The sequence below is a fragment of the Brachionichthys hirsutus genome, chromosome 19, assembly GCF_040956055.1.
Source record: "Brachionichthys hirsutus isolate HB-005 chromosome 19, CSIRO-AGI_Bhir_v1, whole genome shotgun sequence".
Taxonomy (NCBI): Eukaryota; Metazoa; Chordata; class Actinopteri; order Lophiiformes; family Brachionichthyidae; genus Brachionichthys; species Brachionichthys hirsutus.
In genome coordinates, this window is record NC_090915.1 from 5,768,624 (window position 1) to 5,786,933 (window position 18,310).

Sequence of the window (18,310 nt, forward strand, 5' to 3'; positions counted from 1 at the left end):
ATAGAAGTTCAGCTCATTTAAGGAGAAACAGAGCAGCATGGAAGCAGGAGAAGGCATGGAAGTGAATTTGTGCTCTTTTCCTATAAGTGTATCCCTGGAAACAGAGTGGTTGAAGGCTCCTGTATTCCATCTAATGGTCCTTCCAGCACGAGGCCATCAATCCTAAATAATAGACTGCAAATAAAAAAAAGAGAGCGAGCGTTAAGTTTAGAATTGTAGACAACACAGACACAGTCTGTAAAAAGGCATAAATACATATTAAGATGAATATCATTCCACAGTGAAATCACGTGTAACATAATTATTGAGGTTATTATTTGCTAATTTATCCTTAATGAAAGAAATGCATGCTATGCTGCATGCCTTATTTCAAAGTCGGATTAAAAAAAAAAGAAATGAAATGGAGTAATATACTTTTAATCCCTATTGAATATAATGAGTCCACTGAACATCCACGCCAAACATTAGGCTCATATTTTAAGTTGAATTTAAGAACGCATTAAAACTGTTTTTAATTGCCTGAGCTCCGTGTGCAGGTTTACAGTCTCCATTGAAGGAAAGCAAGATTGTGCGTCTTCTGGGAAAAATGAGTTCAGTTAATGAGCGGTAGAGTGATTTTAGCAACATGTTTTAACATTGTTTGATATCTGAGGGTCCATCGGTAAAGAATTTGTTCCCTTAATGAAGCATTTCTCTCACTAAAGTGTCTCCAGGAGTTCCACTTCCATTTCTTCACATTAGGACAGTTTCCTTTTGAAGTGTAATCTATCAAACACAGTTCTGGACACATCTCTTCATTTTCATAAATAATCTGGCATGCTAACCATTTAATCTGATGCCTCACCTTTGCTATCTTTGCATAGAGCTGCAATATTTGAATGCAGGGGTGATTAACGCCTGTCCCACCTGGTCTTTGCTGCTCAGCAGAAGTCGCCAAATCCCACTCATCCTTTATCTGTCTGTCACTGCTGACAGATAACCCCATTTAACTGAATTCAATACTCTTATCCTCAGGGATTATGGCTGCGTCTCGCAGGTTTGTGCGCGGCCTTGGTTCTTCTTACAGAGACCAGCAAACAAATGAGGCCTGTCAGTTACATTATTCTGCAGGATGACCATGCCTTTGGGGATTGCATTGAGCTGCATGGGCAGCGTAAATCAGGTGCAGAAAAACCTTTTGTGGCATGTTGAAAATCTTGTTACATGAGGAGGGCCCAGGGAGTACTTTTCGCCATCAGAGTACATCAGAACACAAACTGTTCCTCCCCCTTTCAGTTTAAAATATGCTGCACAAAGTTGCATCATCTTCTTCTGAGCTTCATCTGTATTCTGAGAAGTAAATGTGACAAGACTCAAGACATTCAGACGCAGGTTTGCAGGATCAAAAGATCTTTGCAGGGTCTGTTTAAAAAAAAAAAACATTTTCATGTTGGAAACATTCCAGTTTGTCTTTTTTCTGTACTCATTCAATGCCATTGACATCTAAAGTCGTCAATTAGGTTTGAAATTGATTTCTGCCTCTCTTCAACGGCCAATAACTCCAGAATAAAACAGGGTAGGAATGCACTTTCTTTTCTGATCAAAAGAAGAGAATTTAATCTTTCATTTGCATAGTCATAGTACATCATATTCTGTGGGTCTTGTAAAATAGGGCAAAATGAGCGCATACTGCTGGGGCTCAGCATATGACTGAGATGAAAACGGCTGGCATTGAATGAGTTAAAATGTGTTCGTTTTCTCAGTATTCAAATATTGTGCTCAACAATCCAGTGTTCTTGGTAACATATAAGCAATCTACTTGTAAGTAGAGAAAATAGATCTCTTGCAAGCTCAGTTGTAGCCTCGGACAAGGGACAGCTCGCAAATCCACGTCTCCGTTTTAATATAGGACTATTGATTCTCTGCAAAATGCAAAATGAAAATAGAGCCCGTCTACCCTACATTGAAGCTGGTGTAAGCATAGTTGTTCCTAGAAGATTAATATGCCCCTGCGTGCAGCATCTGTTGGCGCATTGTTTGCTGTGACCCGCTAAAGTCAGTTTTCCTTCTAAATGCAGAGTATTCAGAATTCAGTTTTCAATGATCAAGTCAAGGGGTAATTCTTTATTTTCTTTTGTCCCGCAGCTATTTAATTTGTTGGAAATGGATTGCCGTCTATTCTTGCAGACCTAGAGGAATGTATTCTCGCTTTTCTTACCAGACTGAGTTCACTATCATACACCAGAGACCATGCATGTGTGTTCAGATACCACGGAGTGCTTCACACTCACACTCAATGGGACTATACCGCCGCCGATGTAGCATCTTTAAAGTGGGTCAATTAAAAGAAAAATCTTGTCAAGAAATATGGCTGCTCCTGAAAAAAAGAGAAGGGATCGTGATTATGTAGATTTGTGTAAAGTTTGGAATGGAATGGATAAAGTGGAATCACTTCAAGCAGCTGCCTCAGAAACCACACGTGAAACCTCACTGGTTTGGGCTGCAGGTAAGTTCAGGTGATATGCATCTAGTATTGGCTATTTCTGGTTGGTCAGCAACATCCTCCTTCTGGGATGAAGTGGTCCCAAGTCTCATTGTGTCTGTCTGTCTGGTGCAAGTTCATGTTAAATTCATGGTGGCACGATGGCGTAGTGGTTAGCGCTGTCGCCTCACAGCAAGAAGCTACCTGGTTTTACTCCCATCTGTTTGAAGCTTCTATGTTCACCGCTGTGTCCGCGTGGCTCTTCTCCGGGTTCTCCGTTTTCCCTCCACCTCCACAAACATGCAATTTCCCGCCGGTAAGACGATACAAATCCAATATTCCCAGATAAACTGCATTTCTGTCTGAAACCACATCAGTGTATTTCCAGTACTATTCTAGACCATTCCCCCCCCTGGGACAAACTTTTACTAAAAATTCCAGATTTCTGCATGAAGGTGTTCTACAACCACGCAGTCATAAGGCAATCAAGCATAAAGCCAGTACACACAGGTGAACCGGTGCTTCCCATGTGATCTCATTGGTGTTTCACATCACTGCTATGCTAAGCATGTCTGAGCGCGAGCAATTGAAGTGGCCCTTGCAATAATAAGCCACTCTTCTAATTCCCATACGTAATGATACTTGAGGTCTGTTTGACACACACTTGGAGGACCAAAACTGCCACAATTACAAAATAAACAGTTCTACCCAAGATGCACTTAAAACCGCCCCCTCATTTGAATAAAACAATTTTGCTGCATTTTTCGTCTGCAGTATGAAAAAAATAAATATAAGAGCAGAGAGCTTTTATTTATTTACATATATAAATTACATTTATATATTTATTTTTGTATTTATTTCCACATATTAATTTTTGAATCTTGCTTTTTGTATAGTATAGAATCTTGTGTAGTCCCATTGAGTGTGGATGTATACTACTGGTAATAAAGAGCTTTTGCTTGCTGATGTTTTTAATGTGATACAATCAGAGATAAGATACTACAGAATTACCCCAAAATGCATTCATTTGTTCCACTTATTCATTATAATGAGATTATGTTTATAAAGACTGCTTCTCGCAATTACAGGATATTTATTTTACTTTGTCGACACAGACAGAGCTTTGGGAATTGCACGCGCCCCACTGAGAATCTGCTGAAAGGTACATAGATTTTTACAATTGCATAACTGTATTCATCATTGCCTAAAATAGACATAAGACAGAATTTGTTGATAAAAGGCCTTGCCTATTATAGTATGGAATAAACAAATAATATGTCTGCCTACGATTGGTGTGTGAAACCAGCCAACCAGGACAACGCGTTACCTTGTCAACTCAATTCTGACATGGTTTGAGATTAATAAAAGGGTTACCAAGCTCCCGGTAGTTTTGCCGTCGCAAAAAAAACTTAGACGTTGCTGGATTTGCAATGGTAATTATCTCTGTTATGTGTTCTCAAAATATTTCATGGTGACAGATTTGCTCTCGGGAGAAATTAAGTTGCAAAAAAAACAAAAGGGAGTAGAAAATTGGCTTCTTTCATCACCCACAAGACCAATGTCAGTACGGAGCGTATTAAGTGTTTACTGAGCTCTAATTGAACGCAAGACCGGAGAGTAATAATCCAGTGTCTAACCTCAGATTGGCAATGTGACATATTTGATGAGGAATGGCTGCCAGTTTGGCACAATGATTCTAGCTCACGGCCTTGTTTTTCATTAATACCGACTCAGGCTTGTCATCCTTCGCTATGATAAGTAGACGGGAGTTCATTACCAAGATTTCCACTTCTTCCTTTTCCCCAATCGATATAGAAAGCATTAAGGATGCGCTTTAAGGATGTGAGCAATTTCTTTTTTGAAACACGATTATTTAAAGTTTGGATGCACAGATGTAAACGGATGTGTGACGGCGGTGATGAAGCCAATTTATAAAAGGACAAATTGCATCAATCATTTTGTCTGCATTCTGAAATTCATTAGGTTTGAGTCCTTTTTCTGAGACGCAGCGTAGAAACGGGTTTATAAGCACCAACGCCGGTTCAATATTCACTCCAGGGACTAAAAATCAAAGCACTTTGTTTATGCACATTTGTTTGGGCGGTTTGTGCCATTTAAAAGTAACAACTTGTGTTTTGTTCCTTAACATTTAGTATTTTTTATTTTAATGATGGCAGCAACGACACGTAACAAAAAAACATAAATTTCTCGAGTCACAAATGGAATATCCAACATTAAAAAAAAAAAACTGTTGTAATTTTTTTCGGCAGACAGACAACAATGAAGGCCAGCGTGGTGGCGCAGTGGGTTGCGCTGTTGCCTCACATAAAGAAGGTCCTTGGTTTGAGTTTCTTATGTTCTTTTTGTTTGCAATGTTATTAATCTTTAATTCCTAATACTGTTGTCAGGGGAGCCGGATCAACAGCGTGTAGAACTCTTGATAGAGTCTGAGGTCTCGCTCCAGATCCCTGCTATTTTCAGGCAGTTCCAAAACATAGGAGCTACTGATTGATCGCAGGTATCAGCCCCCACGCCGTCCACATGAGGGGTCTAGGTCGGGAAAATCTTATGAAACCTTTGTTTGGACCAACGTAACTGATGTCTGAAATTGTAAAAGGCTGTGTCTCGTATCGAAACCAACTCCATAGAATCAGCGCCGGAGATTTGACCGCTGGCTTGAACTAAGCATCGCTGAATCTGGATTAAACCCCCTGTTTGTGCGTCTTCCTGTTGTCTTTTGTGAATATGTTACTTGAAATGTAATGTTAAATGAGGGTGCAATGCAGTGATTCTTTTATGGGGGGGGGGGGGGGGCTTTGTAGAGAGACATTATTCCCCCTGTAATATTTTTTGAATCCTGAACCAGATCTTGATTACCTGATTGACTTGTGAATCAGGGCACACCTTAGTGAGATGATAACCGTTGTGGAGGTTGTTTTTGTAGCCGCTAGGCCAGCATCGATTTATTATTTTGCCAGTAATGAAGCTGGAACTTTGACAGGCCCATTCCGGGGGTGTTCAAGTCGGGGCTCATCATTCTTCTTTAGAAACGTGACCCTGGCAGCGTAAACTGTGGATTCATTATGCTATAGATGCGTTTTCAGGCTTATCGTTCCGGTGATGTGCTGCAATCATCTATGTCCCTCTTGACTTGCTGTCATCACACATGGTAACATCATATCTTAAAAAAACAACTTTCAATCTTTATTCTTCTGTCGTTATGCACGCAAATACACGCAGTACAAACACACACAATGCAATGATACTTACACGATGATGACATAGAGACACTGTAGTTAAATGAACATTCACTGATTTTGCCACATTTTAAAATCCCTTGTGTGTCTCTTGGCTTTTTGCATAACAACTCATCAGCCGTCTTCGTGATGCTGTTTTGAAATGTGGTTTAGGCTTCCCATCCACATTAAATGATCACGATCCCTTAGCGCGTCTGTGCTTCCAGTATTTCAAACAAAAGGCTCAAATTAATTTTTTTTGGGGGGGGGGGGGGGGGGGGGGCAAACCAGAAAGACATGAATGGGAAGTAGCAGAATAACACTTGGCAGAAAAGACTTGGGTCTCACAACTTGGACCACGGAGTCCCTAATGGTGTCTCCTTGTGATAAGTACAAAAAACAAAATGATGAAATACGAACTGTCATCAGATTTGGTTATTCCTTCATAAATATAAAACAGCTGATACTCGATATACTGGGATATATACTTGTGTAATTACATGGAGAACATGTGCTTTGATATTTTGCTGTTTCAGGAGAGAATCCAAAGCTGCAGCTGTTCCCCTCATTCTCTTTGGTCAATAAGCAATCGTAGGGGGAAATGACTGTTGCCTGCAGCCGATTAACTACCATAGCTTGTTTGAGGTTGTGATGCATTAACTTGGTGTGTGATCAATTGGCATCCTGGTATAATTATATTTGAATAATGCATTTTCTCTTAATTTCCTCTCCTTCATGACTGGAAACTTATCAGTATATCACACAGGAACCTTGCGTGGAGGCACAGACACAAAAGCATCTTCACTGACCTGAAGCTGATCTAAAACCGTTCGATCACTCCAAGGAAACGTCAATTGAATTCTCTTCTGAACTGAGAAATAAATTGGAAAAACATACCTGCTGTTTTCTTCCACTTGCACAATAACTGCTTCGGTTTTATCTCAGACTTCCTTGATGGAACTGTGAAATGTTGTCTCACCTAAAAGTATGATATAAGTGTCTATCAGTCTATCATGACATCAATTTGGTGTTGATCGTGGGTCAGGAGTTCGTGAAAACCTGCACAAGGCCCATAATTGTTCACGGCTACACGGTGATGCTCTTTTGCCAGGAGTGCAAATCTCAGTACTTTTGGCAATACCTCACAAAAGAGCAAAAATGCTGCAGTTCACTCAAACAAGCAAGAGTTTGCCAAATTTCCTTGCCACTGACTAAAATCTTCAGCTGCTCGGCCTCGGTTTTGCAGGTTAGATTTGAGTTCCATCCAGCTTTTTAAGAGCCTTGCATGATGGGAAAGATTCATTGGTTGTAAAAGCACACCACTGCCTTCCTCTCCTTTCGCTCAGCATTGCTTTTGGCTCCCAGTGCCGTTTGCACTTGACCTGTGAAAGTCTCTTAAAACATTTTTTTTTTTTAATGATAAGTTAAGTTAAGTATTTGTAGAAATATACCAATCGATTATTTGGAAAGATTAATCTCCCCGAGCAGACTAGACCTCGGAAGATTTGCAGGCTTCAGACATTGTTGCCTATGAATGGGGATGCATTAGATTTTGAGCAACCATCTTCCACGTTCCCTAGACTGGTACATTATATATCTTAATAATTCGGATCCTGTTCTTGAATCTCATGACCTGAGATTTTTTGGGGGGGGAGTGAAAGTCAGGAGCTTCATCCTGTTGGATGCCGTTGGGGGTCAGAGCTCAAGGCAGCAGCGTTCAGTTAGCGCAGCATGTTGGAGACACATGCATATTTTATTCTGGCCTGTGGCAATAGCCTAGCTGTAGACGGTACTTTATTCTTGCCGGTCTGAAAACAGAGGAGACCTTAAAATATACAAGCAGAGGCAAACGCTAGCGTTAAGGGAAAAAAAAGTCTTCCCGAAGATGGGACATCACATGCTTTCCGTTGGCTGGGAATGACAAGGCATGAGACAGTAAAGGTTGAAATCCTGCAAGAGGAAGAGGAGAGACGCTCGTCTTGTTTGTCCTTCAGATGCCGTGAAGTGTTTTCAGTTTCAAAATATTTTTTTTAGTAATAAGGAGCATTTTCTCCTTAATAGGATTTTTTTCTTCTTCATTGTAGTCTGCTAAAATAACATGGATTATGTAGAAAGCCTTCAACATAATGCTGTTAGTGTTTATCTCATTTTGGGATTAGAGATTTTATGAAATTTGTTGATCTAACATATCATGTTAGATCATTTCTGGTTTTGCATCAACTTAAAATGTTGTGATAAAAAAAGAACAGTAACATTCTGCTATGAAATGGAACGGGAGGAGAAACTCGACTGCTGAGCTCCCATTGTCAATCGACCTCTACATGACTCGCTGTTTGTCTCTCAGCGTTCCCCGTTTGATTTTTGGTTCAATACACATCCTTTGGCTTTGACTCAGTTTATTATAGTCCTCTTTTTCAGTGAATCCTTTTTGTTTTCTCTTCCTCTTAGAGTCTATCACCTCTCATTACCTCCGTCAAAGAGGTCGTGTTTTTGCCAACGTTTATCTGTCTGTTTGACTGTTTGCAGCAGAACTCAAAGATTTATGGACAGATCTTGATGACATTTTCAGAAAATGTTGCAAATGTTACCAGGAACGGCAGATTACATTTTGGTGATGATACATGATGATAGCTGAGCCAATTCCACATCGGAGCAGGTCAACAGATTTGTTCTATCTTTAATTCCTGAGGAAACAGATCCAGGTGAAATCGGGGTAAATTTTCACAACAAAACGATTTTGTTTTTGGACCCTTTCAATGATATCTCTCTTATTAGCTCCACAAAGGAGGTTCTGTTTTTTCTGGGCTTTACCGAGACACTGTGGAATTAGTAGTGGACAAACGGATTTGTTGTATCTTCAGAAGTTCTAGATCTAGATCCAGAAGAATCTGCCATTACTGATTTGTGAATAACTTCTAAACTATTAATGATATCAAAGTAAATGCAATTGTTAAAGGTATTTTTCTATGGTTAAGGAATCTAAGGAATCTGATCACTCACTTCTCCCCATCCCTCTATGATCTCAGTGCATTTCATTTCCGTCTTTGGCATCCATTGTTCATCCATCTTATTATTATTATTATTATTATTGTTTATTAATTTGTTTCAAGCAGAATAAAAATTAAAAAACAAAACAAAACAATATTATACCTTTTTGCGTACAAGAAACCATATATCGACTAAAGAAACAAAAACCCAACAAATATGTCCAAAACAAACACCAAAGTTCACAAAAATAGCAAATAATACGTTATATAGTGCTTGAAAAGGAGTGGGAAGAAGAAAAAAACTTATTCAATCCCACCCCCATAATACAACTGTTATTTCTCATCTATTGGAGTACCAGTAATGGAAAAAAACAATTAACACAATGAAGATGAAAAAACAAAAACAAAAAAAACAAACAAAACAATTCAGGAACATTTAGACATAGGATAAATTACTAAATATATATATATATATTAAGGAGTCTTCACACTTCTCTGGCTTGCCCTTTCCCTCTTTCACCTTGCCCTCCATTCATATCTGGATCCCTTGGCTCGGATTTCGTTTTTCCTGACACTTTTGTCTTTCTCTTTTTATCTGTTTGTAACCTCCTTACGTTCTACCTGTCACACTTTCATAGGCAATTCTGTCAGAGCTGTTCTCAGAGCTGGACTGGACTGCTTCTATTTAAGCAGTAGCTCGTTTAATAAGTCTCAGCGGGAATCAGCGCTAAGGTTAACCCCTATTTCCTCTCCATTGATCTCCGGAGACAAAAATAAAATGAAGTCAGACATACGACTCCAGTGTGTGCGTGTCCGCTCGCCGACGAAGAAGCAACACGATAAAGGGAAAGTAAATACAAAATAGCAATCAGCATTGAATTTATTGGGTTCCTTTAATCTTCTCCTCCTGCAAAGTTACTGAAAATTGAAACGGCAGGGGATTTCAGCGTCTGGAATGTTCTCATTCCCCCCCCGCTGTGACTACGTCTACTTCTGTGAATATAACTTTTGTTGAGCTGCTTGACAGGATGACATAGAATGGGATAAGTCTATAATGGACTGCTTATTATTGAAACATGCATGTGGAACAAGTTGAGCTCAATTGGCAATATGTGCATGGGTGATTTCTGCCATTTCAAATACAAACTGCATCTTGGTCCTTGTTTCAGGGGCACCACTGTAATGTCTGAATATGATATTAGACTGGTGTAGCGGGCACTAGCCAGGGCCAAGTGATTATTTATTTTCTTCTAGTTCCACTTCTTAGAATATAATGGCACCATAGCTTTGATTTACTGCACAACAGACGGATGCAGCTCATGGAAATCAATACAATATTTGCTGAGGTATTTGTTTGGAGCTTTATTGTTTACAGATGCATAATAAAAGCAGCATGTAATGCGTTGATATCCTTAAAAATATGTTCACATTTGACAATAACCAGCAACAAATGCAATGTCAACGATGAGGCATGATGCGGAATGGATTCTGCACACGCTGCCACTCTCTTATATGTGTATGTGGATTCAGACCGATGTAATCAATCTTCCGAGCAGCATTGTAAGCTGTATCAACATAAGCCTCGGGGCACAGACCGTTGCTGAAGAGCCTAGAAATGCTGCAGTGTGTCTCAACGGCTCTCACAAGAAGAAATATCTTCTAGGGCCTCGGAGAAATAAGGGTCAAGCACTATTTATGGACAGAGACTCACGGTCAAAGGTTCAGTTTCTGAGAGACAGCAATTCCCATTGGCTGTATCAGCAATTTGTTAGAAGCAGGCCTTGACTCGCTTGACTAGGCTTTTTGGAGACGTAACTCATGACACTTTTTATTTATTTTTATTTTTTATATTATTGCTGAGTGAAACGGTGCCCTTCCTTTTGGGAATAAATTCTGATACAGGCGTCATAATCAAGCAAAGCTATTTCGCACAAACTACTGCGTTACAAGTGAATCTTCTGATGACAATCATGTGTTCACACATCGATCTATTGCTGCCTTCTCTGCTGATTGTGATCATTCATGTCATCCACATTTTTTTCAGTCCCTGCTGTTATCGCATAAGACGGCATAGCAACTCTTTTGCAGGAGCGGCTGCGGCGTCTAGTGGTTTAAAGACCATACGATGCAATTTAATACTACCGGTAATAATGCTGTAATTAATAATCAATGTCTTTTTTTTTGCTGGAACTTAATGTTGAAATCCTTTTGAAACCAGGGTCTCTATTCATCGTGCAAACATTTCCTTGCCCTGTTCCCTGTGTGCACATTTTCATTTTAGATTATCCATCACGAGAGGAAAAATCTGATTTCCAGCAGTGGAAGTTGCTTCTGAGTTTGGCTTCACTGAGAACTGAAGGGAATTAGTTGACTGAATTCAACACGCAAATCAAATTAATTGAATTCCTCTGCTTATTTTGTTTAATCATGCATCATTAATAACCATTTCCTGTGTAAGAAGCGTGCAGCAGTTAGTTTCTCCAGCACTGGCTGGTAAATGATGATCCTTCTTGGGCGGCCACGCCATCCTGTCACCTTAAAATATCGCTGAGTACTCATCCGTTAGAAGCCAGGTGACGCCATATTTTAACTCTTGGGCTACTGACAAGTGCATTGCTTGCCAGTGGAGTCCCAGGGGAGGCTAAAAGAAGACGAGGAGGTAAAAGCAAATTAGGTTTTACTATGATTGAAGTGGACACTTCAGAAACCTCCTGTTCTGATTTTCATTATGCAGTTTTAACACTGGATATAAAGGTATATAGAGAACAAAAAAAACAAAAAAAACATTTACTTTGATTGTTAGAATATTCTCCTGAATGGCATTAAGACATAAAGAAGGGTCTTCACTTTACTTTATATAGAGCCGTGTGCTTTTCACGCCGCTGCTAAAGCCGTGTACTCCTGAGGCAGGAAGTTTGGAGTTAAAATAAGTGATCCTTTACATTAGAAGAGGAGTAGTGTTGTTTTGTTGCACCGGGCACTGAGACCACACAGAATAAGTTGACTGAGACAACATTCTATTGACATTCGCTGCTCGTGAGACACTGTTGCCACAAACTCAGCACTGATAAGGAAGTAACTGCAGATAAGGAGGATGAAAAGGACAAAATAAAGGAATTGAAGCTTTAGCTGACATTGAACTAAAAAAACGAGATGTCTGCAGGGTCCAGGGGAAAATGAATGTCACTATAAGATACTGTAGGAGCTGCTTCTGACAGAAAGTCTTGACATTTGGAATAACAGACGTGCACGAGCCAGACAAAGGGACGAATACTGTAAACTAAGTTGTACTTCAGAAGAGGACATGGATGTCTTGTCAGAAAATCACGTTGTTGCTAATTTAGTGAAAGCATCGTCCTCTTTTACAAGATATTTTTTTCTGACTTTTGCAGGAGGGGAAAATCTGTCTTACTTTATGATGATATTCAGTATTTGTGTGTTGCTCTGGATGACAAAGAAGACAAAACACATCAAAAGGGTTGTGACAACCTCTGGTGACAAACGATATTCATTTGTGACTACGTATCTTTTAGACTTGGCATCTCTTCTGTTCTCAAATGTAATACAGAAGAAGAGATAAGCAGATTTCCAGGAGGTCATTAAATATGCATGTGAACAGTTAACCTCAAACGCGCTGTCACACACACACACACACACACACACACACACACACACACACCCACACATGCACATTCTCTCTAGCCCTCTACCTGAATCAGCCTAGCAGGGCTATAAATGCCATTACCTGGAGCTGACTTATATTTCGGTACTAAATAAAGTATATATTTTTACGAGGATTGTAATAAGAAGTACAGTAATAATAGAATTGCGATTTGTATTTTCTTGGGCAATCACACTACACACTTCAGTCTCGACAACTAGACTAGCAATAAAATACATAAATCACTGGATCAAGGAGTTTAAGGTGCTCCAGCCTCAACTACATCCGTAGCTTCACTTTCGATGAATGGAGGTAAAAAATAAATACTTTCTGGATCAAATTCATCAAATATAAGTGGAGAGTCAGGACTCTAAGAATAATCTACGCAGCACTTCTCTGTTGCATATCGATCTTTTACAAATATTTAAATTTGCACTTCAGCCCATTCAATTACTTACAGCAGAGACTTCCTAAGAGGCAGGCTGTCGTTCGTCTCCAGCGATGCGTCAGGATAGGAAATTGACCCTTGTATGATGGCGCTGAAAGCAGCAGGAAACACTTCCCTTTCTAGCGAGGGAAAATACAGCGAGGCAACGTTTAGGACTGTCTGAGTCGGGACAACAACAGGAGTTGAAACTGGTGTTCAGCGGATCTGCAATTGTCTGCTGGGTAGATTTGTTCTCGCTTCAGCTCTAGTTGATTAGTTAGCTTGAAGTGTAAAGGTGAATCGATATCGTTGCTATTTGGAAGGTTCCTGAATAGTAGATTAGATTCATCAGTCATCAACAAAGCTAGAAGCAGAAAGCGCTAAGAGTGACAAATACACACAAAGTACAACGTCAATTACTTCTCTTTAGTCATTTCCTGTGCTGGTGCATGTTAGTACCAGCCGAGCAGCTCTTCTAGATGTTTGAGTGAAACGGCTTCATGTTTGTCCAGTCAAAAGACAAAACCACTTCACGGACACTGGATGCCACTCCTTCCTCATGAATGTGTGTGTATGTGTGTGTGGGGGGTTGAAGTCTGCATCTTGCATTACTTGCTGGCTCATTTGGTTTTGTTGCGTAGTACATCCTATTCTCCTATCCAATCCCATCCCTTCTACTCATATCCTATCATCTCCTATCAAACCTCCATCCTATTCTCTCTAATGCTATTGAATCCCCCCCCAGTTCTATCCCATCCTATTGATTGCCATCTTATTCTATCTTATCCTATTCTATTGGATGACATCCCATTGAATCCCATCTGATGTTTTTTCTCCTATCAAATCCATTTTACCGAATCCCATTCCATCCTATCTGATCCTATCTTGGACCATTTTATCCTAGCCTATACCATCACCCGTTTCTTTATTCTGTCGTCTTGTATTCTATCTGATCTCATCCCTTATTCCCAAATAGATATGTGATAGATAGCCCTGACATTTGGGGATAAAATATTAAGCTGATTCTTTGGCCAACCAAAAGACAAACAAAGGACCTAGAACAGAGATATAGATCATAGCCTTTGGATTTCACTTCATCCTTGTAAGTGTTTCCAATGCCAATAGTAGATCAATCAAAGACAGAGTGAAAGAGAACAGGATTTAGCATTTTAGTACGCATAACAACAAATATACATCTATCTAAATATAATTGTCACCTGCTATAAAGTGTTATGGCTCTACTCACTCAGCTATTTAGACATCTTTGAGGACAAATGGCAAGCATTTGTCTTTAAACATTTTTTGAATGAATACTTTTCTGGGGGACACAAGGCAACATTTGAGGTCATGGTCCCCCTACCTCATCGTTAACAATAGACCCGTCACTCTCCACCTACTGATATAAATGACATATTTAGTGCACGGACTACTGTGCATCTGTTGTTGTTACCGTTCCAATAATGATGTCAAAAACAACGTGACTCTTCACTTTCACCCTCAGCTTCTCCATCCTCCTCTTCCCCTACTCTTGCATGCTCATTGGCATGCATGATGAGCATCTACTGGGAGCAACTCATCACCATTATTCATGGGAAGAGTACACCTCAGAGGCAGACTGACAGATCAAAAGATGCTGATGATAGCCGGGGATAGTGGCGGTTGGGGTGATAAATGGCCACATATTTTGGTAATGACTATACGGCTGTAAGTTTTGGGACAGAGCTTTTTTTTCCAAAGTTTTTCTAGCAGATGTTTGCTTTCGGCCATGGTTGTCCAATTGTATAGGGTATTTGCGGATATAATGCTAACATAGACAAATCTGTGCTCCTGACATAGAATGGAGGGCTAATTATATTACATTAATTGAATAGTGGTGCACAGGCATTTTAAATAATGCTGAAATATGCTTTAGGAAAGTGCAAAAGACGTTGGATGACACGTTCGAAATCCTATTCTAGTACGATCATACGCACTGAGGCAGTCATCGTTATTAGTCTCTTTGGTGGCATAAACGAGGCAGAACAAATTGAGACTGTGCATAGAGTTCTTACAATTGTGAAAATCGACATTGTAATTTTGCAATGTCTTTTACCTTTCACCATTGCAGCATTTGACGTCCCTGTCATTTTCTCTGGATCTCTTTCGTAGCCATTGATCCGAACACGGAGTCAGTCGAGGATTTGATGCAGAGGTTCCAGGACAGTTTTCGAGTTCCCAATACACCGGCAGACATGTCTCACTACCAGCATGTCATGCACAGCTCATCAACGGGCCGCCGGAGGGTCCCCAGCCACACCAGAGGTAGGACAAAAAGTCAAAACGCTCACATGTCTTTGGATAGAAAGTGAAACTCTAAAATCATAAAATGTTTTTATATTTTCTGCAATTTTTCTCTGCATACTGAACAATGTTTGATGACTTCAGGTTTCTGCAACACTGATTCTATGCTTATTTGTCCATTTGCCTTTAGATGAGCCTTTTTATTAGGTTCACACATTTTGTTTCCATCTGTCTTCTGCAGTCATTCCAGTCATCAGGTGTCACAGCATGTCACTTCTATGTAACACCGTAGAAAACTCGGCAGATTCCATATGCAAGACTTCCCCAAACTATTTTACGGTGGTTCACAATTTTAAAGGATTAACAACTTAACTTCTATTTGAATTGATTCATGAGAGGTTTATTCATGTGCATGTTTTTCTTTGTGTGTTTTATTTGTCACGAACACACCGATAGAGAAAAGGACTCTACCCTGAGAAAGATTCAGAATCTGCCTGTGATCATATTCATCATGATACATATTCATCATTCAGGTCCATGTCTCGTATGGAAACCGCATGCCCGTGTAGCTCGGTATCTATTACACAGTGTTTTCATTTATCTGCCCAGTATGAATGTGTAAATAAACAGAGTCTTCATGAAAATAATAAATATTTTTTTCAGAAATAGCGCAGCAGCGTCTTTATCTTGCTGCATTCAAAAACAAGGCTGTATATAATTCTAACCTGTAAATTTTGTATTTGTGTTTTATAATAATTGCACTCCATTTATTATGTTGGCTTTTTTCTTTCCTTACAAACCAAATGAAAACTTTGCATTTGCTAAAAAAAACCCAACAATCCTCATTACATTTTTTTTGGCCAATAAGACTGCTTTGGTGACACCATCGTCTGCCGCAGCAATAAATTCAGCTCATTAGTGGGAACATTCCTCATCATTTTAATCAAGCGTGTTGTTATAAAATACAGCCTTGTGTCATTGGTCATTCTGTTATGACCACAGAGACATTAGCATTGATAAATAGACATTAACTAAAATGCGTCCGCTAAACCATGACAGAATAATTTACTCCCCTCTTAATCACTGTCACCTACAATAGAAACATAATGCATACAACAAAGCACATTTATATATTATGCCATTTATACTGATCATCCCAGTCACAGAGCCAATGGTTGAGAGCGTTTGGCTTATGCTCGTCGCATTTGTGACGTGTTCGTTGCGTCAACCTGCTGCTCAGAGCATTGGCTGCAAATTTAAATCGCTGCAGTTCAAGCTCCTGAAAACTCCGTGAAGGACAACTCTGAGCGACGTCCTCACTGAGGTCGACGGTTAAAGAGCTTCCTTTGCAAGCCTGTTATCAGAGGTGAGGAAAAGGTGTACGCCATATGCTGCAGACTATGAACATGATGGAACAAACACTTCAAGGATCAAGGATGGAACTGCACGTTAGAGAGGAAGGCAAGAAGGAAAGAAATAATCGATTCGGAAAGTTGGTGCTGCATCAATGGACTAAAGATATTGCTAAATTCCTGCGTAACTGTCCCAGGCAGAAAACAAAAGGTAGAATGTATTATTGTGTTCTCCATATTATTACTGTAATCTTAAAGCAGAGATGATTTTAATCCTCTAACATCAAAGGGCGCCACGGTGGCAAAAAACTACCACTGTCTAGAATTTAAGATGAATAAAAAAATAAAGGGTGGGAAGTGAAGAAAATGAGTTCCAGAAAGGTCATGGACAGAAGCGACAAAGAGAAGGGAGAGCCTTGCTTTATATGCAGTGCGTTCTCTTGTATAGATTTGATATAAAGAGTACAGATAACAGAGCAAACATCCTGGGGCCTATAATATGGGGTAGAACTCTGTGGTCATGTCAAGGTTTCATGATAGAGGCAAAATCTGCATGGCTTATTTATAAGTGATTATTTAAAGTGGTTGAACAAATCACCAAAATTCCCATAACACTCAAGCATACGTGTGTGTGTGTAAATTCACCCACAGCTCCATCTCGGTGGTGAGATGGACAACAGATGTAGGTGCTAATGTGTGCTGAGGAGGTGACAGACACACCATTGATATAGAGACGAGCCTCCACCAGAGGAACACTATTGTCCCAGAAGGGCGAGTAGTAGTGACTAATAGTCAGTGCTGCATGTGTAGCGGGTCTGCATCACGCACAGCCTTCCCCAGAATTATTATTTTCTTGAGTCCGAAGAATTGGAGGAGAAAGCAAGCCACTAATGGCCAATCTGTGGGCGGAACACCGTCGGCGCGGCAGCGAGAGCAAATAGAGGGTCAGCGTAGAAACACACATCACACCTGGGGGGGTTTGGTTGTCAAGTACAGCGTGAGGACCCAAACTGGAAGTCACCTTTGCACGGATGATAAAATACAAGTAAAAATCAAGTCAGCTGAAAATCTACAGCAGCACTTGTGTCAGCTCAGCGAAATCCTGCAGCTGTTCGTCACCCACAAGCTTGCATATTGAAATTTTGCTTTGTAGTGATATTGCCCTCTTTCCTGTCAGCATGTATTGCCCTAGTTTCTTCTAAGCAACCTCTAATACCTGGGTTCTCTGAAAAAATGTTATCGCATGCGGCGATTTTCTAAAATAATTCCTTATTTTCAACAAGCATGGCTGCGGTGATTTAAGCTCTTCTCCACTTGGATGCCTCAGCAGATGCATAATTCTGAAGACTTATTGCCGGTGCTTAGGAAGTGGTTGTAAGTCTGCCTGTCCTGCAGACGCACACTGTGCCTATGGCGCGTGACTGGCTATGCATTCTGTGTGGCTCGGCCACGTTCAACACTGAAGTCCACACCAAGACAAACGAGGACTACAAGATAATTACAATGCCCATTTCATCAAACAACTTTAAATGTGAGAAAAGAAGTCAACTAAAAAAAAAAGGTTGACGTCTATGTTGTCTCCTGGACGTGCTGCTTTTCCAGCTCTCTGAGCACCAACGATGAACTGAATTTGGCGTGCGGAGCGCTGTCGTCCCTCGTACCTCTGAAGTTTGATTACGGGTAGCGTTTCAGCCGAAACCTCTTCATGTCTTTGTTTCCTGGCTCAGAGCTTTGATTTGACCTGTGACTGCGCCCTCATTCCCCCCATAGGAATGTAAATGCCGTTATGCTTGTTAGGACTGCAGTTTATGTTGATTGTCTAAAGAGCTGGGACTACTTTAGCTCCTTTCAGCGCTTATGAGTGGCGACTTTTTCCGTGTTGTCATTCCATAGAGCACATTATGTT

At 40.2% G+C, this 18,310-nt stretch overlaps 1 protein-coding gene across 1 annotated transcript in view; it reads left to right on the top strand.

Annotated features, from left to right (window-relative positions):
* The window catches only part of LOC137908205 (astrotactin-2-like), a 181,574-nt gene that overhangs the window by 53,038 nt on the left and 110,226 nt on the right, over nucleotides 1-18,310 (top strand). Inside the window, exon 4 of the mRNA XM_068752575.1 lies at nucleotides 14,921-15,073. Coding sequence (XP_068608676.1) covers nucleotides 14,921-15,073 — 153 coding nt within the window. The remainder of the gene's footprint in view (nucleotides 1-14,920; nucleotides 15,074-18,310) is intronic.